This window comes from Crocuta crocuta, unplaced genomic scaffold (genome assembly GCF_008692635.1).
Source record: "Crocuta crocuta isolate KB4526 unplaced genomic scaffold, BGI_CrCroc_1.0 scaffold233, whole genome shotgun sequence".
NCBI lineage: Eukaryota > Metazoa > Chordata > Mammalia > Carnivora > Hyaenidae > Crocuta > Crocuta crocuta.
The window spans coordinates 2,938,511-2,959,344 of record NW_027529526.1 but is presented as its reverse complement, the minus strand read 5'-3'; the positions used below and the strand labels follow the sequence as shown (position 1 = coordinate 2,959,344).

At 49.7% G+C, this 20,834-nt stretch overlaps 1 protein-coding gene across 3 annotated transcripts in view; it reads right to left on the bottom strand.

Moving 5' to 3' along the window:
• The window catches only part of ABCC8 (ATP binding cassette subfamily C member 8), a 75,766-nt gene that overhangs the window by 8,409 nt on the left and 46,523 nt on the right, over window positions 1–20,834 (bottom strand). For all 3 annotated transcript variants that reach the window (XM_077761126.1, XM_077761127.1, XM_077761128.1), the window contains exons 16-28: window positions 15,376–15,408; window positions 13,576–13,611; window positions 12,772–12,870; window positions 11,622–11,706; window positions 10,882–10,962; window positions 8,685–8,822; window positions 7,116–7,241; window positions 6,103–6,202; window positions 5,627–5,868; window positions 5,369–5,535; window positions 4,177–4,246; window positions 3,532–3,689; window positions 1,724–1,816 (exon numbers count right to left, since the gene is read on the bottom strand). In XM_077761126.1, the coding sequence (XP_077617252.1) occupies window positions 1,724–1,816; window positions 3,532–3,689; window positions 4,177–4,246; window positions 5,369–5,535; window positions 5,627–5,868; window positions 6,103–6,202; window positions 7,116–7,241; window positions 8,685–8,822; window positions 10,882–10,962; window positions 11,622–11,706; window positions 12,772–12,870; window positions 13,576–13,611; window positions 15,376–15,408 (1,428 nt within the window). The remainder of the gene's footprint in view (window positions 1–1,723; window positions 1,817–3,531; window positions 3,690–4,176; window positions 4,247–5,368; window positions 5,536–5,626; window positions 5,869–6,102; window positions 6,203–7,115; window positions 7,242–8,684; window positions 8,823–10,881; window positions 10,963–11,621; window positions 11,707–12,771; window positions 12,871–13,575; window positions 13,612–15,375; window positions 15,409–20,834) is intronic.

Genomic DNA, 20,834 nt, shown 5'->3' with positions numbered 1-20,834 from the left:
TCTCTGGGTTAGGGGTCTCTGGCCTGTCGGCCTGGAGGAGAGATGCCCTAATGCATCACACAGAGGCTGGGGCAGGGCCCAATAGCCCCCTCCAGTCCCCAGGCAGACTCAGACACTCCTGTCTAGCCCAGCATCGTGAGTTGGGGTGCGCAGGAGGGGCACTGAAGTTGGGGGGAATTCCTCCAGCTTGGTGAGCTTTTATCTACCTTTTGATACTAGCTCCAATGACAATGATATCTCCTCTATGAAGCTTCCATGACTGCCTTCCTCTATTCCCACAGTTTGTGTTCTCCTTTCTTTCAGAATACCTGCCCCATGGGTTTCTCCTGGCCTGAACTTTGTAAAACAGGTTTACAGTGTTTAAAAAACCATTGTAGGGGCGCCTGGGGGGCTCAGTCGGTTAAGTAAGTGTCTGACTTCACCTCAGGTCATGATCTCATGGTTCGTGGGTTCGAGCTCTGCATCGTGCTCTCTGCTGACAGCTCCGAGCCTGGACCCTGTTTCAGATTCCATGTCTCCCTCTCTCTCTGACCCTCTCCCACTCACACTCTGTGTCTCTCTCTCTCAAAACTAAATAAATATTTTGGGGGTAGGGGAGAGGGGAAGGGGAGTGATGGGCATGGAGGAGGGCACTTGTTGGGATAAGCACTGGGTGTTATATGGAAACCAATTTGACAATAAACTAAGAAAAAAACCTAAATAAACATAAAAAAATAATAAAAATAAAAATAAAAAGCCACTGTAGGGGGTGCCTGGGTGGCTTAGTCAGTTAAGCATCTGACTTTGGCTCAGGTCATGATCTTGCGGTTCATGAGTTTGAGCCCCGCATCGGGCTCTGTGCTGGCAGCTCAGAGCCTGGAGCCTGCTTCGGATTCTGTGTCTCCTCTCTCTCTACCCCTCTGCCACTTGTGCTTGCTCTTTCTCTCTCTCTCAAAAATAAATAAACGTTAAAAAAAAAAGCCACTGTGATTTGTGAATATCAACATACTCCTCATGGGTGCCAGGAGATTCTAGGTCGTTCAGCATCCAGATCTTAGTTCTTGTAGGCAAGGTAATGGTGGTCAAAATGTATCTAAATTTAATTGTTTATATTGATAATCCTGGATTGTAAACACCTCCAGGGCAGGGGCTCATCTCTGACTCATCTCTGTCTTTTCAGTGCCTGGCATGGGTTTTAGCTCAGTAAATGTTTATTGAATGAATGAGCAAGGTTCAAGTATGGGCTTTATGGGACCTCACACAGAGTGGTTATATAACATCTCTGAGCCTCAATTTCCTTATCTGGGAAATGGGAATAAGCATGCTAACTGCCTTGGATTATAGTGCAGAATGAATGAGATTGGCATATAAAGTACTTAGCATAGTGTTTGAGTTACGGGAGATTCTCAAAAGATGGCCTCAGGGCCGGCCCACATGATGTACAAACATTTAATAGCATTGTTATGTGAGGATATGTCCCAGCCTTGTTTCTCCTCATATCCTGCCTTAGTTCACAGAGGCTCTGGACTTGGCTGCAGGGCTGAGCTTTTCCTCTCTGGATCATACAGTGGAGCCTACTAGACCTGACCCCTCTGGTGGACATCATCTGGGCCTCGTGGCCTGAGGAGGGGTTGGGAGACATGTGTCCTGGGCCTTCCTAAGCCGAGCCCTGAGAACTAAATCACATGACTTGTGGCTCTGGCTCCACCTCCACCCGCCCCCCACCTTGGGGTAAATCTGGTACCTGAAGGCCCGGATGGTGGTGAGGCCTTCCACGGTTTCGGCAAAGTGGGAGAGCAGGGGGAGCTGGGTGGTGTCATCGAGCTGCTGCAGGTCCCTGTGCAGGGGAGAGGTGCAGAATGGTTAGGAGGGCGGGCTCCCTGGGCTCAGCCTGGATCTGAATCCTAGCTCCACCCCCAACCACTGGTTGGGCAAATGGCTTTGCCTGCTCAGATCTCAGTGCCTTACCTGTAAAGAGGGAAGACAGTGGTACCACCCCCAGCAAGCTGCTGTGTAAAATGCTTAAACAGCATGCCGGTGCAGTTACTGCCACCCAGGCATCATCTATCTCACTGTCCCTGCCCCGCTGCACAGCCTCACTCTCCATGCAGTAAGGCTGCTCGGGCACTGTTGGCTCCTTTCCACAGGTGAGCAACTTGAACCTTGAGACGGCTCGTGAAAGGAACTGAAAGACCCAACTGAAAGCCTTCCATCGCCTCCCCAGTAACCACAACAGGTTTTGCACAACACAGGCCAGTATCTAAAAAGCTCCTTGAGGGGGAAAGGCCAGAGGTTTCCAAGGCAACAGAACGCCTCCTGTTCCTCACAGCTGTACCTTTGCAAGCACATTAGTGCCAGGGAGGCCAGGTTGGGATGCAGGAAGCAGCTTTCCTAGACAGACTGTCCCCAGGGCAGGGTGGATGCCAGGGGAGCAGGGTGGTTTCTCTGGCAGAAGAAATGGACTTGGTAAAACAGCTTGTACAGTGTTTAAAAAGCCACTGTGATTTGTGACTATCAACGTGCGCCTCATGGGTGCCAGGAGAGTCTAGGTCATCCAGCTTCCAGATCTTGATTTTTGTGGGCGAGGCAATGGTGGTCCAAATGTATCTGAATTTACTCATTTTTATTGATAACCAGTATTTTGACTCCAGTTACTAATCAACTCTGTGCACTTGGGAAATTACGTAACCTCAGCGTGTGTGCGTGAACACGCATGTGCATGCACACATACACACATGCGCACATACACACACTCCTACATGATCTCAAAAAGGTTTTATGAAGCAAAACTTAACTGTTACCGCGTGCATATGGTCTGCTATTATCTGCCCAGTTTCATTTTAAAAAAATGCTGGCTGTGATCTATGATATTGATTTCATGACCCACTGACAGATTGCAACTGGCAGTTTGATAAACACCAGTCCAGAGATTTTTTTCAAAATTTTCCTACAATTATTTGAATGTATGAGTTTAACAGAATCACTCCCAGAAAGAACTTCTTGCACATGTTCTTAGAAAATGTGGAGTAGGAAAGAAGGCTGTGTGGCTCCAAGGCTCACAGGGGAGAATATGATCAATGTCAAAGTCCTCCTCCAGTCCAGGTTTCAAGCCAAGACTCTGGACCCCGCGAGCTGGAATGCATGTTGGCGTAAGATCCCTCCCATCAGGTGCCCCCTGACTTCGTGTATCAGCAATCAGCCTGGTCACTGGACTCATAGAACCCTCCCGAAAAGCATTTTGACAAAATGATTGAAGGGCATAAACATGTGTGTACATCCTGACCTAGCAATTCCACTTCTGACCATATCTCCTGAAGAAATATTTGAAATATTAATGGCATCATGTGTGTGTGTGTGTGTGTGTGTGTGTGTGTGCTGACAGATGGTTACATCAGGATAGTGGAAGATGAATATTTCTATTTCCTTCATTTCTATTTTCCTTTTCAGGGGGAATATGACTCTATTACTTTTGATAATTACTAAGAGCACCAAACTGCCCATTGCAAAGCACCTCCCACCTCATTCCCCTGAGGCTGGCAAAACTGCCATCACCTGGATGCCACCCGGAAGTACTTCTGGATGAAGTAGCACACCACGGCCAGGGGCAAGAGGGCTACGAGGAACACAGGCGTGACATAGGAGATGACAGCCAGGGCTGAGACACACAGCAGGGTGGAGCGGCTCAGGCACTCCAGCGTGGATGGGATGTGCTGACGGAGGGGAGGGTGAGAGAGGGAGGTGAGTTTTGGTGTTTCTCTTCGGTGCGTTACCTGCCGTCATGTTTTGCTCTTTCACATGATTACAGGCACGCGTCTTATCTCTCCAGCTACACTGTAGGCTCCCTGAGAACAGGAATCAGGACTTTGTTTTCTCACCATCTACTACGATGGTAAATAAAGAACACAAGCAGAATCAAAGTGAATATTCTCCACAAAGCCAGTCACCTTGGTTTAGAATATGCTGGAACCTTACTCAAGTGAGCCAGGGGGTGGAAACCAAAGGGATGTGGTTTCCCTGAGCCTTATCATGAAGATCTCACAGAGGAAGCCCCAGGTCCTGCGGCAGCATTATAATCAGATTGGGTTCCTCCCACAGGGCTCTCATCACCAGATCTGGGGAAGCCAGCACCAGAGAGGAAAAGCTCCTGGGGACCTGGCCTCTCTCTGAACTGGAGAAATGGGTCACGGTCCTGTGTACCTGGTCGATGGTGTTACAGTCAGCTGAAAATCTATTCAGGATGCTTCCAAGGGGCGTGGTCTCAAAAAACCTAAGAGGCAAGCAGAACAGTTACTCATTCGTTTATTGATTTCCTTCCTGTTTATTGAATGAGGGTAGTGATTTCTTTTATTTCAGTGCCTCTGGAGTCATCCCTGGGTCTGGCTTTCCAGGGGCGGTTGCCTTTGCAAGTCTGCAGGTATCTGGCCTGCGTCCCTGAGAATTCCTGCAGCCGCCCACAGGGGTGCTGGCCCCTCACTAACCCCTGTGGCTCTCAAGCCCATGTATGACCATTGCCACCTTCCACAGCTGCTTGCTCAGCCTGACTCACTCAGCAGCTATCCTGCGGACAAACAGTCTTCTCCAGAGGGATGATCTGCCAGAGGGAACAGGGCCCTGAGGACAGCCTGTCAGCTGGCTGACCCTGCAAGGCTACTCTGCCTGTCATCACTCTGGCTGTGATTCAGAATCAGTCCAACTCCAGCCAGAGGATTTCAGAAGCACAGAGTTGGGACAAATAGAGGGTAAGTAAACTTTGAGGTCATGTCTGTGGACCACAGACACCTTACGAGACTGAAAAGTAAAAAGTGTAGTCAGACGGTGAGTCCGGTATTGACCGGGGGCCAGATAACCTGTTTGCCCGTTGTGCTTTAAGACTGAATCAGCCAGTCGACTAGGCAGTGACCACTTTAAACCTCTTTCCTACCAAGCAGCCTTTAAAACATGTCCCCGTGTCCCCAGTGTCAGAACCTGCAGGCTGGCTGAGGGTGCAGGGGGAGAGCTGAATCTGTGGGTGGAGATGGGCAGATGGCATCTGTCTAGGGAAGGGAAACTCACATCTACACAGAGCCTGCAGATGCTCACTTTGAAGGGCTGTTGTGACAATTAGATGAGCTAACCATATAAAATGCCTAGCACGCTGTGTGGCTGAAGAAATGCTGGTTTTCCTATGCTTTCTGCTCTGAGGAGGGCACTTTTACACACACTGTCTCCCTACATCACCCCCAGCAGCCTGTGATGGAGGTTGCATATCCCCATTTAATAGATGGGAGAACTGAGGCTCAGAGAACAGTGACTTGCCCATAGCCCCAGATGGTGGGGGGCGGGGGAGAGGCTCAGAGAACAGTGACTTACCCATAGCCCCAACATGGTGGGGGTGGGGAGAGAGGGGTACCTCATGGGAGCCAGGATGATCTGGTTCAGCAGGCTGCGGTGCAAACTTTTGGCCACCTTCAGCCCGGTCCATTCTACGGTGACAGATGTGACGAGGCACAGCACAATGCCCAGGCTGCAGAGCACCGTGAACACCATGGCATAGACAGTCTGGTCGAGGGAGCACTCCTGAGCCGGGCAGAGAATGAGGCGGGGTCCCAGGGGTGTCTACAGCTCAGCCCTCTCCCCCCAGCCCCTGCCCTGGGGCTGCCGGCCACACCTGGCTGAAGGAGCAGTTCCTGGCTGCCGGGCTCAGGGTCAGGGCGCTGTCGGTCCACTTGGCCAGCCAGTAGTCAATGGCCACCAAGACCATGTGCTTGAGCAGCTGGGAGAAGACGAGCAGCGACAGGAGCAGGATGCCGGCGGATGACAGATACTTGGCGCAGGCTCGCCACGGGATCTTGGCACGCTGGTGCAGCACTGAAGACAGGTTGTCCTCCTCCTCACTCTCCGCCGCCTCCTCTGCAGGCCACAAGAACCCCCTCTGTGGCTTCCCATTTCACATCCCTCTGAGGGTGAACCGGGGTGGGGGGGCATGTTATCCCCACTTACAGATGGGGAAACTGAGGCACACCGAGGGAGAGGGATTTGATGAAGGTCACACTCTCTCACCACCCCCAGATCCCCGAACCTTAGTCTCCCCATGGTCAGTCAGACCTCAGGCCATGATTTCATTCCTAATCCCACTGTCCGTACCTTCCTCCTCTTCCTCATCTTGCAGGAGGCCGTCTCTTGACGACATGGCCCGGGGCAGACCCTGAGGTGGCTCAGTGGCTTTTCTCTCCATGACAGTCTCCTGAAAGACAGAGGAGGCCTGGCCAACGTCCTTAGAATGTGCGGAAGGAAAAGGGAGGGTGGGAGGCAGTCACCCTGGGCCATGACCAGTGTCAGGTTTCCAGGCTGCCCCCACCTGGGGAAGGGTCCAGATGGACATAAGTCTTGGCAGAATTTACCCCTCCCATTTATCAGCTAAAAATACCCCAATATTCCTGTGGGAGACCATCTCCCCCCTATTCTTAGTCTCTGCGGCTCAGGTGGGCTGATCATTCTCCCTGGCTCCACAAGTGGGCAGGAGGCCCAGGATTGGCCAATCTCACACTCCACATCCCTGGGTGGGTCCATGGCCAACGTGGACAAAGCAGAGTCGGCCCAGGGACCTCTGCTGAACTGTCGTGAAAGAGGCACTCTCTTACTGGCAGAGGTGTTGAGCTGGGAGAATGTAAGCCCAAGGCTGCTGATAGCTCTCCCTGCCACCACAAGAATGAAGCCGTCTGAGGCGAGCAGAGCCAAGGAGGGAGAGAAACAGGTTCCTGATGACAATGTTTAACTACCTGGATCCAGCTTCACCTGAAGCAGGTACTTTTTAGTTTCGGGAGCCACAAAATTCCTAACTCCTCCCTGTTTTTCTTTGCTTAGCCAGTTTGAGTTGATTCTCTGAAGCTTTATAACTAAATGGTTTCTGACTATTTCAGGATAAGGGGAAGGTGTCCACCTGATTCTGCCCTGAGTAGCTGGCACAGGTACTGGCTCTCCTTGGGTAGGAGGAAGTTCATGCTCAGCTCTCACATCTGCCTTTTGGCGGAGGGTGGGGGGGTAAGGGGGTAGGGTGGTTCCTAGGGCAATGAGGGCAAGGGAGGCCTTTATGTGTTCAGATTCTACCAGAACCTTCTCCAAAGAGGGTGGTTGCCTGGCCCTTAGGACATACTCACCTTCTCCAGCTCTTGGTCTTGCCTGTTCATGAGGGTCTTCCAGTGCTCAAAGAGCTGGCACTCAGACCTCTGGAAGTCCTTGAGCGTGCCCTCCCTCTGGATGGTGCCATCCTTCATCGCAATGATCTGGAGAGGAAGACACAGACCCGGCCCAGGGGCTGAATGGAAAAGGGGAGTGGCGGTCACACCTCTACCTCACTAAAGAGTCCCGAGACGGACATGCACACACCCTCTCTCCCACCACAACTGGCCTCTGCCTTCCCCACTGCAGTGATAACCAATCCTCACCAACACACACACTCCTAAGTTTAAGAGATCGGTACTTCTCGACGGTAATTCTCAGTGCTTGCCCCATGGTTGCTAAGAGGGTTTGCAGAGCCGATTAGCATATCCTGGCCCAGCTTGATTCCTTGCAAGGATTCCATCCATGGCTGCTGTTTTCCCACACTTAACAGCTAATTGCACGCGACCTTTAGTTACTCCTGATGCCGGGGCTGGTGAGTTCCATCAGGGGTTGACAAAGCCCCTCTTGGTCTAAGTGTGTGTGGCCATGCCTCTTTGAAATCAACAAAACTGACTTCATTTGAAACACTCAATGTTTCACACTCATAGACACTCGGCATTAATTCAGAAACTCACCTCTGTTCTCTTACCCCTACTGAGCCCGTGCTGGGCTGCAGGAAGCGATGCTGGGGAATCCAATTCGCTGACACTTCAAGGGACCAGGCATGTCTGTGACAGCCTTCTTTGGACTAAAGATTGTCCTGAACTGCCTTGCCAAGGTCACCATGGACACTCAGACACAGATCTTCTGCACCTGTTTTAAATCTGGATTTTTTTTTTTCATTTTTCATACTAGAGGGAGAATTTCATCACATGCAGAAGAAAGACCTAGGGCCATTGAGCACAGGTCTGAAGCTCAAGGAGGCTCTTAATTTTCAGAGGCAAATTTATATAGGAGTCAGGCAGGATCCAGATTTTAAAAGCCCCATGATTTCCACCTTAAGTGTTAAGTGCTGTCCAATTAATTGAAAAGTAACTGTGATCTACATATTGAGGAATATGGAAATTTGGTTAATGTGGGGTCTCACAAAATTGCATTCTAATATTGAAGCTTCTGCTACTACTTGTATTGTGTGTTTCCATATTTCCATCTGATTCTGATTTGAATCCATCCAACCCTCTGTGGGTCAGAGAGTGGGAAGATGGCTCTCCCATCCAAATAGGCAGTCCCAAGGCCAGGGGCACGAGTCATCAAACTGGGCCATAAACAGAGGATAGGAATTGAGACTCTGCTTCTTTCTGAGACTCCTTGGTGCCAGCCTTGCATGGACCCACAGGGGCCCCAGGTGAGGATGGGAATGTCTGCAGCTGTAGGTGATACGAAACCCTTGGGCTGTGCAGAATCTGCTGGAGGGACCCAGGCTGCATGAAGCCAACCAGTATGGATCTTTTCTGCTCTGTGGCCCTGGGCAATTGCTACGGAGACACTGAGTGACTCCTCTGAAGACGGCCTACTGCCTCTCCCATCTCAGCCCTCCATAGCTTGGCCTCCTCGTGGCCTCTCACCCAGTCTGCATGTGGCAGGTACTGTAGCTTGTGGGTCACTAGGACCACTGTTCTCTTGTCATCCTGGAGCAGCTCAAGGATCCCGGCCTGCATCAGGTGGTCACTCAGATGGACATCCAGAGCTGAGAAGGGGTCATCCTGGGCAGGGGTGAGAAGGTGGGGGCGAATGTGGGAGGAAAGGGTAACAGTAAGTATAAAAACCATCAGAGTTGTACCAGCTCTGGTCTAGGGATGGACACTAGTTAGCTGAAAGGCCTTGGGTAATACACTTTACTTCTTTGGGCTTTAGATGCCTTATTTTAAATGAGGCAGTTATCAGTTATGGCTCTCAATTTAATCACATGCACTTCCTGACTCCTGAACGTTCAATAGCTTCCCATTGCCTACAAAGTCTGAATTTCTTAGCACGGTGACTTAGGCCCTTTGTTACTTGCTCAGTCTGTCTTTCTGGTCTCACTTATTTCTCCTGTCCAGTCTCCCTGTGCTCTAGGTTTCCAGAGACCTTGCCATTCCAGGTTTTTACCTATGCTGTTTCCTCTGCCGGAAGTGCTATTTTGCCTCTTGTCTGCCTGGTGAACGCCTACTCATCCTTCAGTGCTCCATCCTAGCTCTTCCTGTGTCCTTTCTTGACTTCCATGCCCAACCCTCCATCCTCTTAATTCTGGTTGTGATAGCTATTTGTCCACTCCTGTGAGGCCCCAGGAACTGACACCCCTTGTGCCTGTGACAGGTACAGAGCAGGAGCTTAATACACGTTTGCAGAAATAATTTCAAATATCCACTTTACTTCTTTCTAACAAGGTTGTTTAAAGCTCAGAGAAGATAATGAATAAGCTAGGGGTGCCTGGGTGCCTCAGTCAGTTGAGCGACTGAATTCAGCTCAGGTCATGATCTCACTGTGAGTTTAAGCCCCGGTGCTGACAGCTCAGAGCCTGGATCCTGTTTGGATTCTGTGTCTCCCTCTTACTCTGCCCCTTTCCTGCTTGTGTGCTGTCTCTCTCTCCATTTCTCTCAAAAATAAATAACATTAAAAAAAAGATCATGAATAAGCTAGTACTTTGTAAAGTGCTATGTCAGATGGTAACAAAGACTACAGACCTTTACATTTTGAAGTGTGTTTACAGGAGAGCGTGTATGGGTGTTGGGGACAGGAGAGAGAATAAAGCCAGATCAGAGACCTGGATCCTTCTCCTGACTCCCTACGGAAACGGCCTTCCTCTTCTGTTTACCTGACTCACTCTTCTAGAAAGCTCTCCCTGATTATTCCAGCTGTCACAGTTGTCTCCCTGAACAAGGCTCCTCATAAACTATGCTACACAGTCTGGCTTTCAAATGGGCTGTGGCTCTTGAGTATGAGTGACNGAGACCTGGATCCTTCTCCTGACTCCCTACGGAAACGGCCTTCCTCTTCTGTTTACCTGACTCACTCTTCTAGAAAGCTCTCCCTGATTATTCCAGCTGTCACAGTTGTCTCCCTGAACAAGGCTCCTTCATGGACTATGCTACACAGTCTGGCTTTCAACTGGGCTGTGGCTCTTGAGTGTGAGTGAGCTCTATGTCCTAGTTAGACTCTACATCTTTGAGGCGAAGGGCTGGCTCTCAGAATTCCTCAGTATTAACTAAGGCACCTAACACAGAGCTTGGCATGAAACCGGGCAGGGACAGCTAATTAGTTTATCTCACGGTCGATTGGTAGTGGTTCCCTGGAGTTCTGTGTTGACAAGGATTTGGAGGCCCCGGTAAGTTTCTGTGGGAAATGTATCTAGTTAATGTGGGGGTTCACAGAACTGTATTCATTGATAAAATTGAATTTTCTATTGCTACTGCTGTGATCAATTAGCAATGTCTGCTCTGAGAACAGGATTGGAAGTGACAGCATACCTTCCATGTATCTGCCATTATCATAGTAGGGCTAACTAAGTGCTGATAGGTTGAGGCTGTCCTACAGGAAGGACTCTTTTTCCCTCATGGCTACTGCAGAGTTCAAGGTGAAGTCCACAGTGGGTCATGTGTACTACCCTTACCTCAGTTTCCCCATCCATGATTAGGTAAAATCTCTGGCAGGAGAGGTTTACTCCTGGAAAGGGGGGTGGTTGGGTGGTGTGTGTGTGAGTGTGTATGTGTGTGTGTGTGCGTGCATAGGTGGTGAGCTAAGGAGGAAGCCAGAGACAGGGGAGATACCAGCTAATGGACTCACCAAGAAGACAACATTGGTGTGCTGGTACAGGGCTCGGGCCACACTGATTCGCTGGCGTTGGCCACCAGATAGGTTGATGCCCTGTGGCCAAACGAGAGGAAAGGTTATGCTCTCATAGCCTTTCAGGAAAGACCATCCTGGCCCTTACTTGACTGTGAGCTCTTTGGCATAGAAGCCTGGCTCTACCCACCTCTCTGTCCTCCTCACCTTAAAGAGAGGAGGAACTTGTACATGTTTTGAATTCATTCAGAAGTGGGGAGCACGATCCCCATGACTTTGAAGATTCATCAAGTAGGTGCTAGAGACCATCTGACCAGTGACAATGAAGACAGAGGAAATAGGGATGTCAATCATACATAAGGAGGGCTGTCATGGGAGAATCCTATTTGTCTAAGCTTATGGAGGAGGGGTCCTACCTGGAGCGCATACATGAAGGACATAACCCTGGGCCTAGCACAGTATCATATGGGCCCCTAGTATAGATGCAAGGCACGAATGAAGGAGATGCTGTCATCTCCAGCCTAGGAAGGCACTAAGCTGCGAACATGTCAAGGACAACCAGCAGCCCAGGGTTCAAGATCATTCTGACCTTACTGCAGGCAGCTCTTCCACCTTTACCCTCTCTTATTTCCCAGTTACCTCCTCTCCTCCTCCTCAGGGCATGCTGGTGGTGATGGGCGGGGATCAGGGAAGCTTGAGGGCCCCAGCCTTGGAAAAACCCCATAGAGGCTGCTACTAACCCGTTCCCCAATCTGAGTCTGATCTCCATGGGGCAGGATGTCGATGTCCGGCTGCAGGGAGCAGGCTTCGATGACCATTTTGTACCTGGAGTGGTTGGGGGTGGGGACGGACACAGCTGATCAGCCTGGCCAGAGCTGGGCCTGAGCCCTTGCAGAGGGTCATTAGCTTCTGGGCAGCTGTGCTCAGGGTGAGCAATGGCTTTAATGGCCTTCTGTCTGGGTGTAAGCAAACACCACGTGAGCTTGAAAAGAGCTGAGGGCAGCACCTCACAGAGTCTTGGGGCCAGTTAAATATTTGAAGGATGAAATTGGATAGCAACAAATACACCACATAAATGACAAGAGGGGCCCAAGGCCCCTGTGCAGTTGGAGAAGCTACCGCCAGAGCCCACACTTGGGGCACTGCCAGGAAAAATCACTGCTGGTTGGGTTAGGCAGTAATGATGATGGCCGATCAAATATTTGCCCAGCCTGTCCCTCTCAGACTTCCCTGGCCAGCCTTAGCTGGGGCCAGCCAGGGTGCATGGAGGCATCAGAGTGTCTTGGTGACATGTAATGGGGTGTCAGGCAGCCTCGGATTTGAGACCATTTCTGTCACTTATTGGTTGGGTGGCCTTGGGTAAGTTACCTAGCTTTTCTGAGCCTTGGTGGCGATGACAGTAGCTGCCTACTGGGGTTGTTGTGAGCATTAGGGGAAATCAAGCATATAAAAAGCATAACACTGCACCTCGCACCTAAGAGCTCAATAGATGGTAGCCATTATTATTATCATTGGAGGGAGTATTGCATCAACTGCAGAGTGGGGGGTAGGGAAGAATGGGAAGCTTTCCCATTAGCCTCAAGAGAAGGCATCGGGACTTCCACACAATATCCCTTCCCCTGCACTCTCCCCACCCCTGCCCTGCCCTCCTACATATGGGAGCTGGATTGCCCTGATGCCTGGGCACATCTGGATCATTTCCAGATGGGCCATACGGAACAGGCTGGGATCCAGATAAGCATCTTGGAAAGCAGAATGGCTGGTTGTGGGTAATTGATGGAGGGGCAGGGCAGCTGGCTAGGGCTTGGGCACTGGGGAAGGCTGGCTAAGGCTGCTCTTGACCAATTTCTCCCCTCCCCCCAAGCCCGTCTCCCACCAAGAGGCTTCTACCGTTGTTTGTTGAAGGGACTCTCAAAGGTGATATTCTCTTCCACAGTGGCATTTAGTAGCCATGGTTTCTGAGAAGCATAGGCCACAGGACCTCTCTTCCTGGAATAAAGCAGGCAGGAGTAGGGGAGACATTCTCAGGGGCTCATTCTCAGAGGCAGGTATCAAGCAGATGGTTTAGACTGGGGAGGGGCACTTGGCAGAAATCGGCTTTGTGGTGGCCCCTGGTGGCCCCTCTTTCCCCAGGGCCTGAGGCAAGCTTGGGTGACTGGGTCTTAGCAGACTGGGGGAAATAGAACCTCACCCCTGCCCTGCCCTGCATGCAGCCTGTCCCACCCCTGCAGTCTATTCTTCTTGACTCTCTCTACCCAGAACTGGGAGGAGCTGGAAGTGCAACCAAACCAAGTAAACACTTGACCCCTAATTTCCTTCTTCCTTGAGTGGCCCTCAAATCACTTGATTTGATGTTAGCAGATAATTCTCCAAGTGGAAGTTTTTAAAAAAGCAGAACTAAGGAAATCACAGTGTGATACGGTTTTAGAAGACAGAAAAAAAAAAGGTTTGGGCTGGGGGGGAGAGGTGTGGGATATGACCACCAGATGAAAGTGATCTGGTGAAGTGAGCACCTTGATGCATGGAGGGGGCAGTGGCTTCTGAACCATTTGATGGAGCACAGAGCTCTCCTGGGCCTCTTCCCTACAGCAGGGCTGGGACGTGGGGGGCTGCCCTCAAGGGTTCCGAGGCTCCCTCGGGCCTGGGAGCCCCTCCGAGGAAGTCTGCCCACAGGCAGGCTCCAGATCACAGTACCTGACATCCGAATCGGCCACTGTCTCCCGCTCTGGGCTGCAGCAGGGAAGAAAAGACACAGTTTCAGGGCTCACGTGTGTTGACCATCTTCTCCACAAACGTTTGAACTCCCTCAAACCCGGCATGAGTGTGCCTATATAGCTCCTGTGACTAGGAGTGCAGCCATGACATGTTGCACGGAGGGGTGTAGAGTGGGTCGTGGCCATCCTGGGGGACCCTTCTCTGCCCGACCCCATGTAGCATCCCCAGTATGTGTGGGAGGTGTGTGGAGGGCCCCAGGGCCCTACTTGAGAGGGAGAATAAGGGAAAGGCAGAGTTGGTGCAATCTTGTGTGCTGGGGAGAACCCTGTGTCAGAGGGCTGTGAAGGCCAACATGTGGCTCCAGACCCAGCCTTTGCATCAGGGCTCAAATGCACAGACTAGGGTCTCAGGCAGACATGGCTGCAGAAACAGCTGGGCCAGGGAGGGCTGTCTGGCAGGATCCAGGCCAGGCCCACAGCTTGTGCGTGGGAACCTACATCCCATGGAACTCTCGGCGTGGCAGCCAGAGAGCCAAGAAGGGCTCCAGGCATGACTCGAAGCTTCGTGTGGCCCTGTCAGAAGACAGGAGTGCCATCTGGGGTATCTGCTGGGAAAGACGTGTCAGCTGCAGTGACTGCATGCCCTGGACGGCCGAGAATGGCTCTGCTGTCAGCTATTCTGTACCGCTGTTCTCATCCACACGGTCATGCTTGTCACATACCGTGAGCTCTGCCTTTTGGATCAAGAACCATGGTTACTATGGCGAGAGAGGCTGGGCATGTCATCACACCCCGGCACTTGGGGACAAGGTGGGAGAAAGGGCAAAGAAAACGGGGAAGTGAAACATTCTGGTATTAGAGGGAAGGCCATGAGCTTAGGCGTATTTACAAAGTTGAGTCACCCTTCCCAGCCCTGACTTCATACCAATTCCAGCGTGCTTTGAATATTCTTGGGAGATGTGAGGTTCGGGAGGGTTCTGAGTGTCTCAGAGCCTCATTAATCTATTTCACTTGAATTTTTTAGAATAAACACTGAACATAGAGCAATAAGGCCAAATTTTCTGTCTGGCCTGGGGGATATCTACCTCCTCTCTTACTGCCCTGTTTCTCAACGTTTTTTTCAGGATCATCCCCTAGGGCCGTTTTGCACATTTTTTTTTCTAATTGTCCTTTCCTTGGCACATATCTTTTCTAATTCAGTGGTTTTGAATATATTCATGAGGTTGTATAACCATCACCACTAATTCCATAACATTTTAATCACCCCCCCCCCATAAACTCTGTACCCATTAGCAGTTACTCCCTTCCTTCTTTCTCACCAGCCCGTGGCAAGCAGTAAACTACTTTCTGACTATCCACTTTGATTTATTTATTTATTTGTTTATTTAAAGTAGGCTCCATGCCCAGTGTGGGGCTTGAACTCATGCCCTGGAAATCAAGAGTTGCACACTCTGCTGACTGAGCCTTGAGCCAGCCAGGTGCCCCATCCATCATGAAATTTTTAAACCACAGATATATTATATATCTGCTTATATATTATAAGGTCCTTTGAAGGGCCACAGACTGGAATGTCTAAGTTATTTTTCTCTAAAATAAGAGAAAAACCAGATTTTGCCATGTTTGAGAAAGCATGCCTTATTATAAGGCTCTGCACTGTTGAAATTATGTAGGCTGCACACCCTGCCGTCCACACTCAGTATCCCAACCCCACCAGCCCTCCCAGCCCCCCAGTCCCTTCCCTTTGTCGGGACCCACTTCTAACCCAGTTCCAAGGCTGTACCTGGGGTCCTCTCCAGTCTCATCAGGAAGGCTGCTGGGGCACAAATGGGAAAAATCAACACCAGTTACTTCTCACTCCATTGCCTTTCTCTCCATCACAAAGGTCTTTGGAGAGAAAGGATCACCACAATCCCCACCCTTCCCACCCATCCGCAGTGTCCCCAAGTGGCTTCCTTAGGGACACAAACCTCTCTTCTCAATCCCTGCCCTTTCCACAGCACCTAAGTGAGCACCTCCAAATAGCAAGGGCTAAATCTGTGCCCCTGACTCAGAGCACCAGTGAGGGTGGCTGGTATCATGATGGTTTAGCACTGGGGAAAACTAAAGCTCAGAGAGGGAAAGTGACTTTGCCAAGGTCAGAATCATTTTATACAGTGTTTTCAAACTGTAGATTGGGACCCAATCATTGGGTCTAAAGTAATTGAACTGTGACCACAACTTAAAAAAAAAAGTGTGCCCAGCATGTGGTTAAGATGTATATTTTCTGGTGAATTTTTTCCCCTTATCTATGAATGCATGAATGTAGTGGACTGTGATATAGAGTGCATCTTGCTTTGTGGATTATAGTAAAAAAAATTATGAAAAACACTGAGTGAGGTGACCTGAATTTTAGTGCCAACTTTGCCAGCGCTCTTTTCTGTCCCAGACTACCTCTCAACCTTCCAGAAGTAGCTTTCTGCCAATAAAGTGTGTGCTTCTGACATGCACATTTGGGGAAAATAATCCACTCTTTTTTCATACTGATCTGATTTTAGTCATACTAAAACCAGCTAACATTTGTTGAACTTTTATAAGCACTGTGATAAGCACTGTAATAGTATCATCTTTCTTAAAGCTTAAAATAATCATGTAAAGGAGGTTTATTTTGACTGTCTCCACTTTACAGACAAAAAAAGTGAGGGTCAGAGAGACTAAGTAACTTGCCCAAAGCCACACAGCCAGCAAATAGCAGAGAAAATAGATCTATCTGACTCTAAAGCTTCATGCTTTTAATGACAGCACTGCACCATTCCACTGTGGTTTTAAGGAACACTGGGATGGATGAAAACAGAGATGGCAAGGAGCCTGATGGATTCTTTTCTGTCCCTTGCTAAGGAGCAGAACTGAGAGGAGATCCTTTTGGATATGTGGTTACAGGACCCCTCAGATTCTGTCCTCTGATCTTTGTGGTCTCATTTCGTTCTCTCAACCCAACCTAACCTTGTGTTCCCCAACCACCAGATTGCTGGAATTTCTGGACAGCTGGTAACATAAGACAGATGAAAAACCAAAGCTTACAGATCCCAACTCTGTGGCCGAGGCTCATCTCTGGAGTCTTCCTGCCTTGATTGCTTCCAGAGTTCCAAAGGCTATTATTTATCTGGAAGAAAGCACATCTGCAGACTCCCTGAGGACCCCAGTGCCCAGTGCGCTCTCTCAGCCCTAGCTCATTTTGCATCATTGTCTGGGCTGCTCAATTAGCCCTTATAATGGACTACCTTACTCTCTAATCAGCTCCTGTGTAAGTCTTTTATTCCCAGCGGGATTTCAAGGCAGGAAGAGCATCTTTTCCAACCCTCACATTGCTTAGCACATGACTGACCTGTAATAAAGGGAGCCTGCTAACTGACATCTTAATCATTTGGGAAGAAGGGGGGGAGACTAGCACTGGGTGGGGGCTGTCCTTATACCAGGCACAGTGTGTAATTTGTATTTGCCATGTCATCTGCAGGACAATACTATAAAGAGGTGTTCGTGTCCCCTTTTTACAGATGGGGAAACTGAGCCTCGGGGTTTCCATAGTGTGCCCAATGTTACAGTTAGGAAGAGAGGAAGCTGAGGTGTGAATCAGATTCATCTCCACCTTTTTCCAGTGTAGCCCCAGCCTCTCCAGAATGAGCCTCCCCAAGGCTTTGTATGTAGGTGTTTCCATCTGAAAAGTACAAAACGGTACATGTGGCACGCACTTTCTCTCGTTGATTACTGGGGTCTTAAATGTGTGGGGGTCAGTCCATCCCTCCTCTGCCTGTACCTCTGAAACCAAGCACTGAGCTGAAAGGACAATTCCCCTGAGGTCTCCACCCCCATGTCCTTCCCTCCAACCAACTAGGTGCTGGGCATGTGTGTGCACACAGAGTGAATCAAGGGCACAGAGCCCGTCCTCAAAGGGCTCACAGTCTGGTAGAGGGAATCAGACAGGTACAGAAGTCAGAAAGTTACAAGGGCCAAAAAAAGAAGTAGGAGTGAGAAATCATTGTAGAAATTTTGGGGGAAAGGACCCACAAACACATATGCAAATGCATAGAAAGAAGACTGGAAACTTCTAGGTAATGGGATATTAGGTAGTTTTGCCTTCTTCATACTTGTGTATCTTTCTAATTCAATGGACATTCTTCTAGAATCAGAGAACAAGGTAAATTTTGAAAACAGTTTGGAGAAGAAATTGAGAAAGTGAGGAAAGGCTCCAAGAAGTCAGAGCTGAGCTGAACGCTCAAGGGGAGAGGACGGAGTGTGGACAGAGAGAGGGAATTCTAGGTGGGAGGAAGAAGCAAGATCTGCAGGCAGGCAGTGCAGAGCTGGAAAAAAATATGGGCTCTGAAGTTCCTATCTGAGGAGCTTCCCTACTCACTGGATGTGAGATCTTCTGCAAGTCCCTTTTCTTAAGGGAGCCTCTGTTTCCCTGTGTATAAAATTGGGGTCATGGCACAAACCTCAGTGATACTGGGAGAATATATTATAAAAATGGTTCATAGCTGGTTGGAGGGGAGGATGTAGGGCTGGAGACCTGGGGGATGGGGATCAGCCTTGGTCCCAAAGATGCACACATAGGAGAAATCAAACAGTCTACCACTCATTTAAGACCCCAGCAATCAGTAAAAAGGAAGAGATAGGGACAGGTTGGAAGAGGAGGTTAGAACTTTTGGGTCCCCATGGTCCTTTCATCTTGCCCCTGACAGGCCTGTAGCTGGCTTGAAATGTTACCTTTTACCACAGAGCCCTTTCCAATTAATGCCATTGGGTTCTAATGCCAAGACTCTGATTGAGGAAAGGGTTTTTCTCATTGTCCCGATGAGGAAACTAAAATTCAGAAAGGTAAAATAACCTGCCCGAGGTCACACAGCGAGTGAGGGCCAGACTCAGGACTACAAAAAAAAGACAAAGCTTGGCTCATCACCTCCATGCAGGGCCCCGTGTCTGCTTATCACACAGCCATGCTTGCCTCCTCCAGGAAACTTGGGGTCACCTGAGCCCATTACCCCTACTCCCCAAAGGCTCCAGGGACTGCATGAGCAGAATGGACCACAGGGCAGTCGTGAAAGGAGGCTGTTTCTCACCTCCAGGGGTATCAGGGGTCTCGGAAGGCAGCCTTCATACCAATGACCACAAGGTGACAGGCTTCTGAGGCAAGCAAGGCCCAGGCCTCCTGAGTGGGTACCGACAGAAATAACGGTTCGAGCTGTGAAGCCTCAGCAGGTAGTGAGAGCAGGAGCAGCACGGAGCTCCAGGGAGGCTGCCTTGTAGTTGCTCCTCAGGAAGTGGAACCTTCTTCCCTACCCCAGTGCTTTCTCTGGGGCCCTGCCTCCTGCTGGCTCCCTGGGGACATTTAAAATCATTCTACTGTGGTCATTAATGGCCCTATTCCTTATTTCTAGGGAAAGAATTCCACTTGAGTATATCTGCTAATATTAAATTCTCATCAAAATGTTTTCTTCTTAGACATTGAGGAGAGAGTTTGCAAATTCCCAGGTTGATAGTGCGCTGAAGCAGAGAGCCAGGCACCGGTGACTATTACTAAAGTGGATGTCTGGGAGCCACGTGGTTCTCCCTGAGACCAGGGGCTGGCAGCTGATGTGCCGGATATGCCCAGGGCCGCTGCAGTAAATCTCCAGCCCACAATGCAGGACCTCACCCCATGGACCCTGTGCGCCCACACCAGGGCTCTGTCTGCATGCCTCTGTCCACCCAGGACTGGTGAGCTCCCTGGGGGTAGGTCTTCTCCTTTGTAGCTTGCACAGAGTAGTTCACAAAAGACACATGCTTTGCTGGGCCCTTGGGGTACAACATGGATCCTTCAGTCCTGTCCCCAAGGAGCTCAGTGTAATGGGAGAGACAGACACATCAGCAGAAAATCATAATGCATTGTGAGGCAGGAGCTAATAGGATTCCCACTTTCCTTTTGTTGTTGTTGTTGTTTTCAAATTTTTATTTAAATTCTAGTTAGTTAACATACAGTGCAATATTGGTTCCAGGAGGAGAACTTAGTGATTCCTCACTTACATACAACACCCAGCGATCATCATTAATGAGTGCCCTCCTTAATACCCATCACTCATTGAGCCCATCCCCCACCCACCTCCATCCATCAACCCTCAGTTTGTTCTCTAAGAGTCTCCAACAGTTTGTTTCTCTCCCTCCTCTCCTCCCCATATATTCATTTGCTTTGTTTCTTAAATTCCACATATGAATGGGGATTCCCACTTTCCAAATGTTGGTGGGGAATTGGGTGGTGGAATTCTGAGTCAGGGGAACAGCCTGGGTAAAGGCATGCTCTAGGAGAGAGATGTAAAGCCACATTTATGATGGCAGTCTCCTGGACGTCATGAATCATTCCAGGTTGTGTGTTCATTTAACGTATGAACTCATTTAGAAAAGGTGCTGTGGATACAGAGAGGCAAATAAGATATGGTTTCTGTCCCCAGGGAGCTCACTGCCATCTCTCCTGGGGGACAGGCTGGACTGCAATTCAAGAGAAATAGAGGGATTTTGTACGGGCATAGAAGTGCATTTCAAACAATAATATTTATAATAATATTTATAGGGCACTTACTACATGCTAGGTTAAGCCTCACATCGAGCCCATGGGAATAAGGGAAAACTGGTACAGAGGGGTGATGGAATTTCCCAAAGCACCAAGCCCAGATCTGAACCCAGGCAGTCTGCCTCCAGAGCTCTCTGCTCTTATCTGCCTAGCCATACTACTCATTTGTTCATTGAAAGAACAAATGAATGGCTATGCAAACCAATCTCTCCAGAGCATTCTCCATTCTGCACTTCCTAATCCCCCAGCAACCTGCCTTGTGCCTCCTGGAACTCCTTCTGGCTGCCGGGTCACCAGGCCTTGGCCGTGGCGTGGATAAAAACATCAGAGCGGCCTGGCATCGCCCTGGCCTCTGGCTGCAGACAGGCAGACTTGTGGGAGAGCCTGCCAGGTTAAATGCTATTTTGCTCTTGGATCACTTTGCAAGTGCATCATCCCCCTGCAGACCCGAGCCCAGGGTCTGAGGCATGGAGCTCCTGCATGTAAGAGAAGGGTCCCTCAACAACACAGCCCCCACACTTAACTCATTGCCCAGGATAGCTGGGCCTGACAGAACTTGTACATGTCCAGGATTTTGAGAGACGCACAGCAGATGAAGACAACTGAGCCATGTCTGTCCAGACTCCTCTCAGCCACTATAATGAGTTCCTAATTGTTCTCCC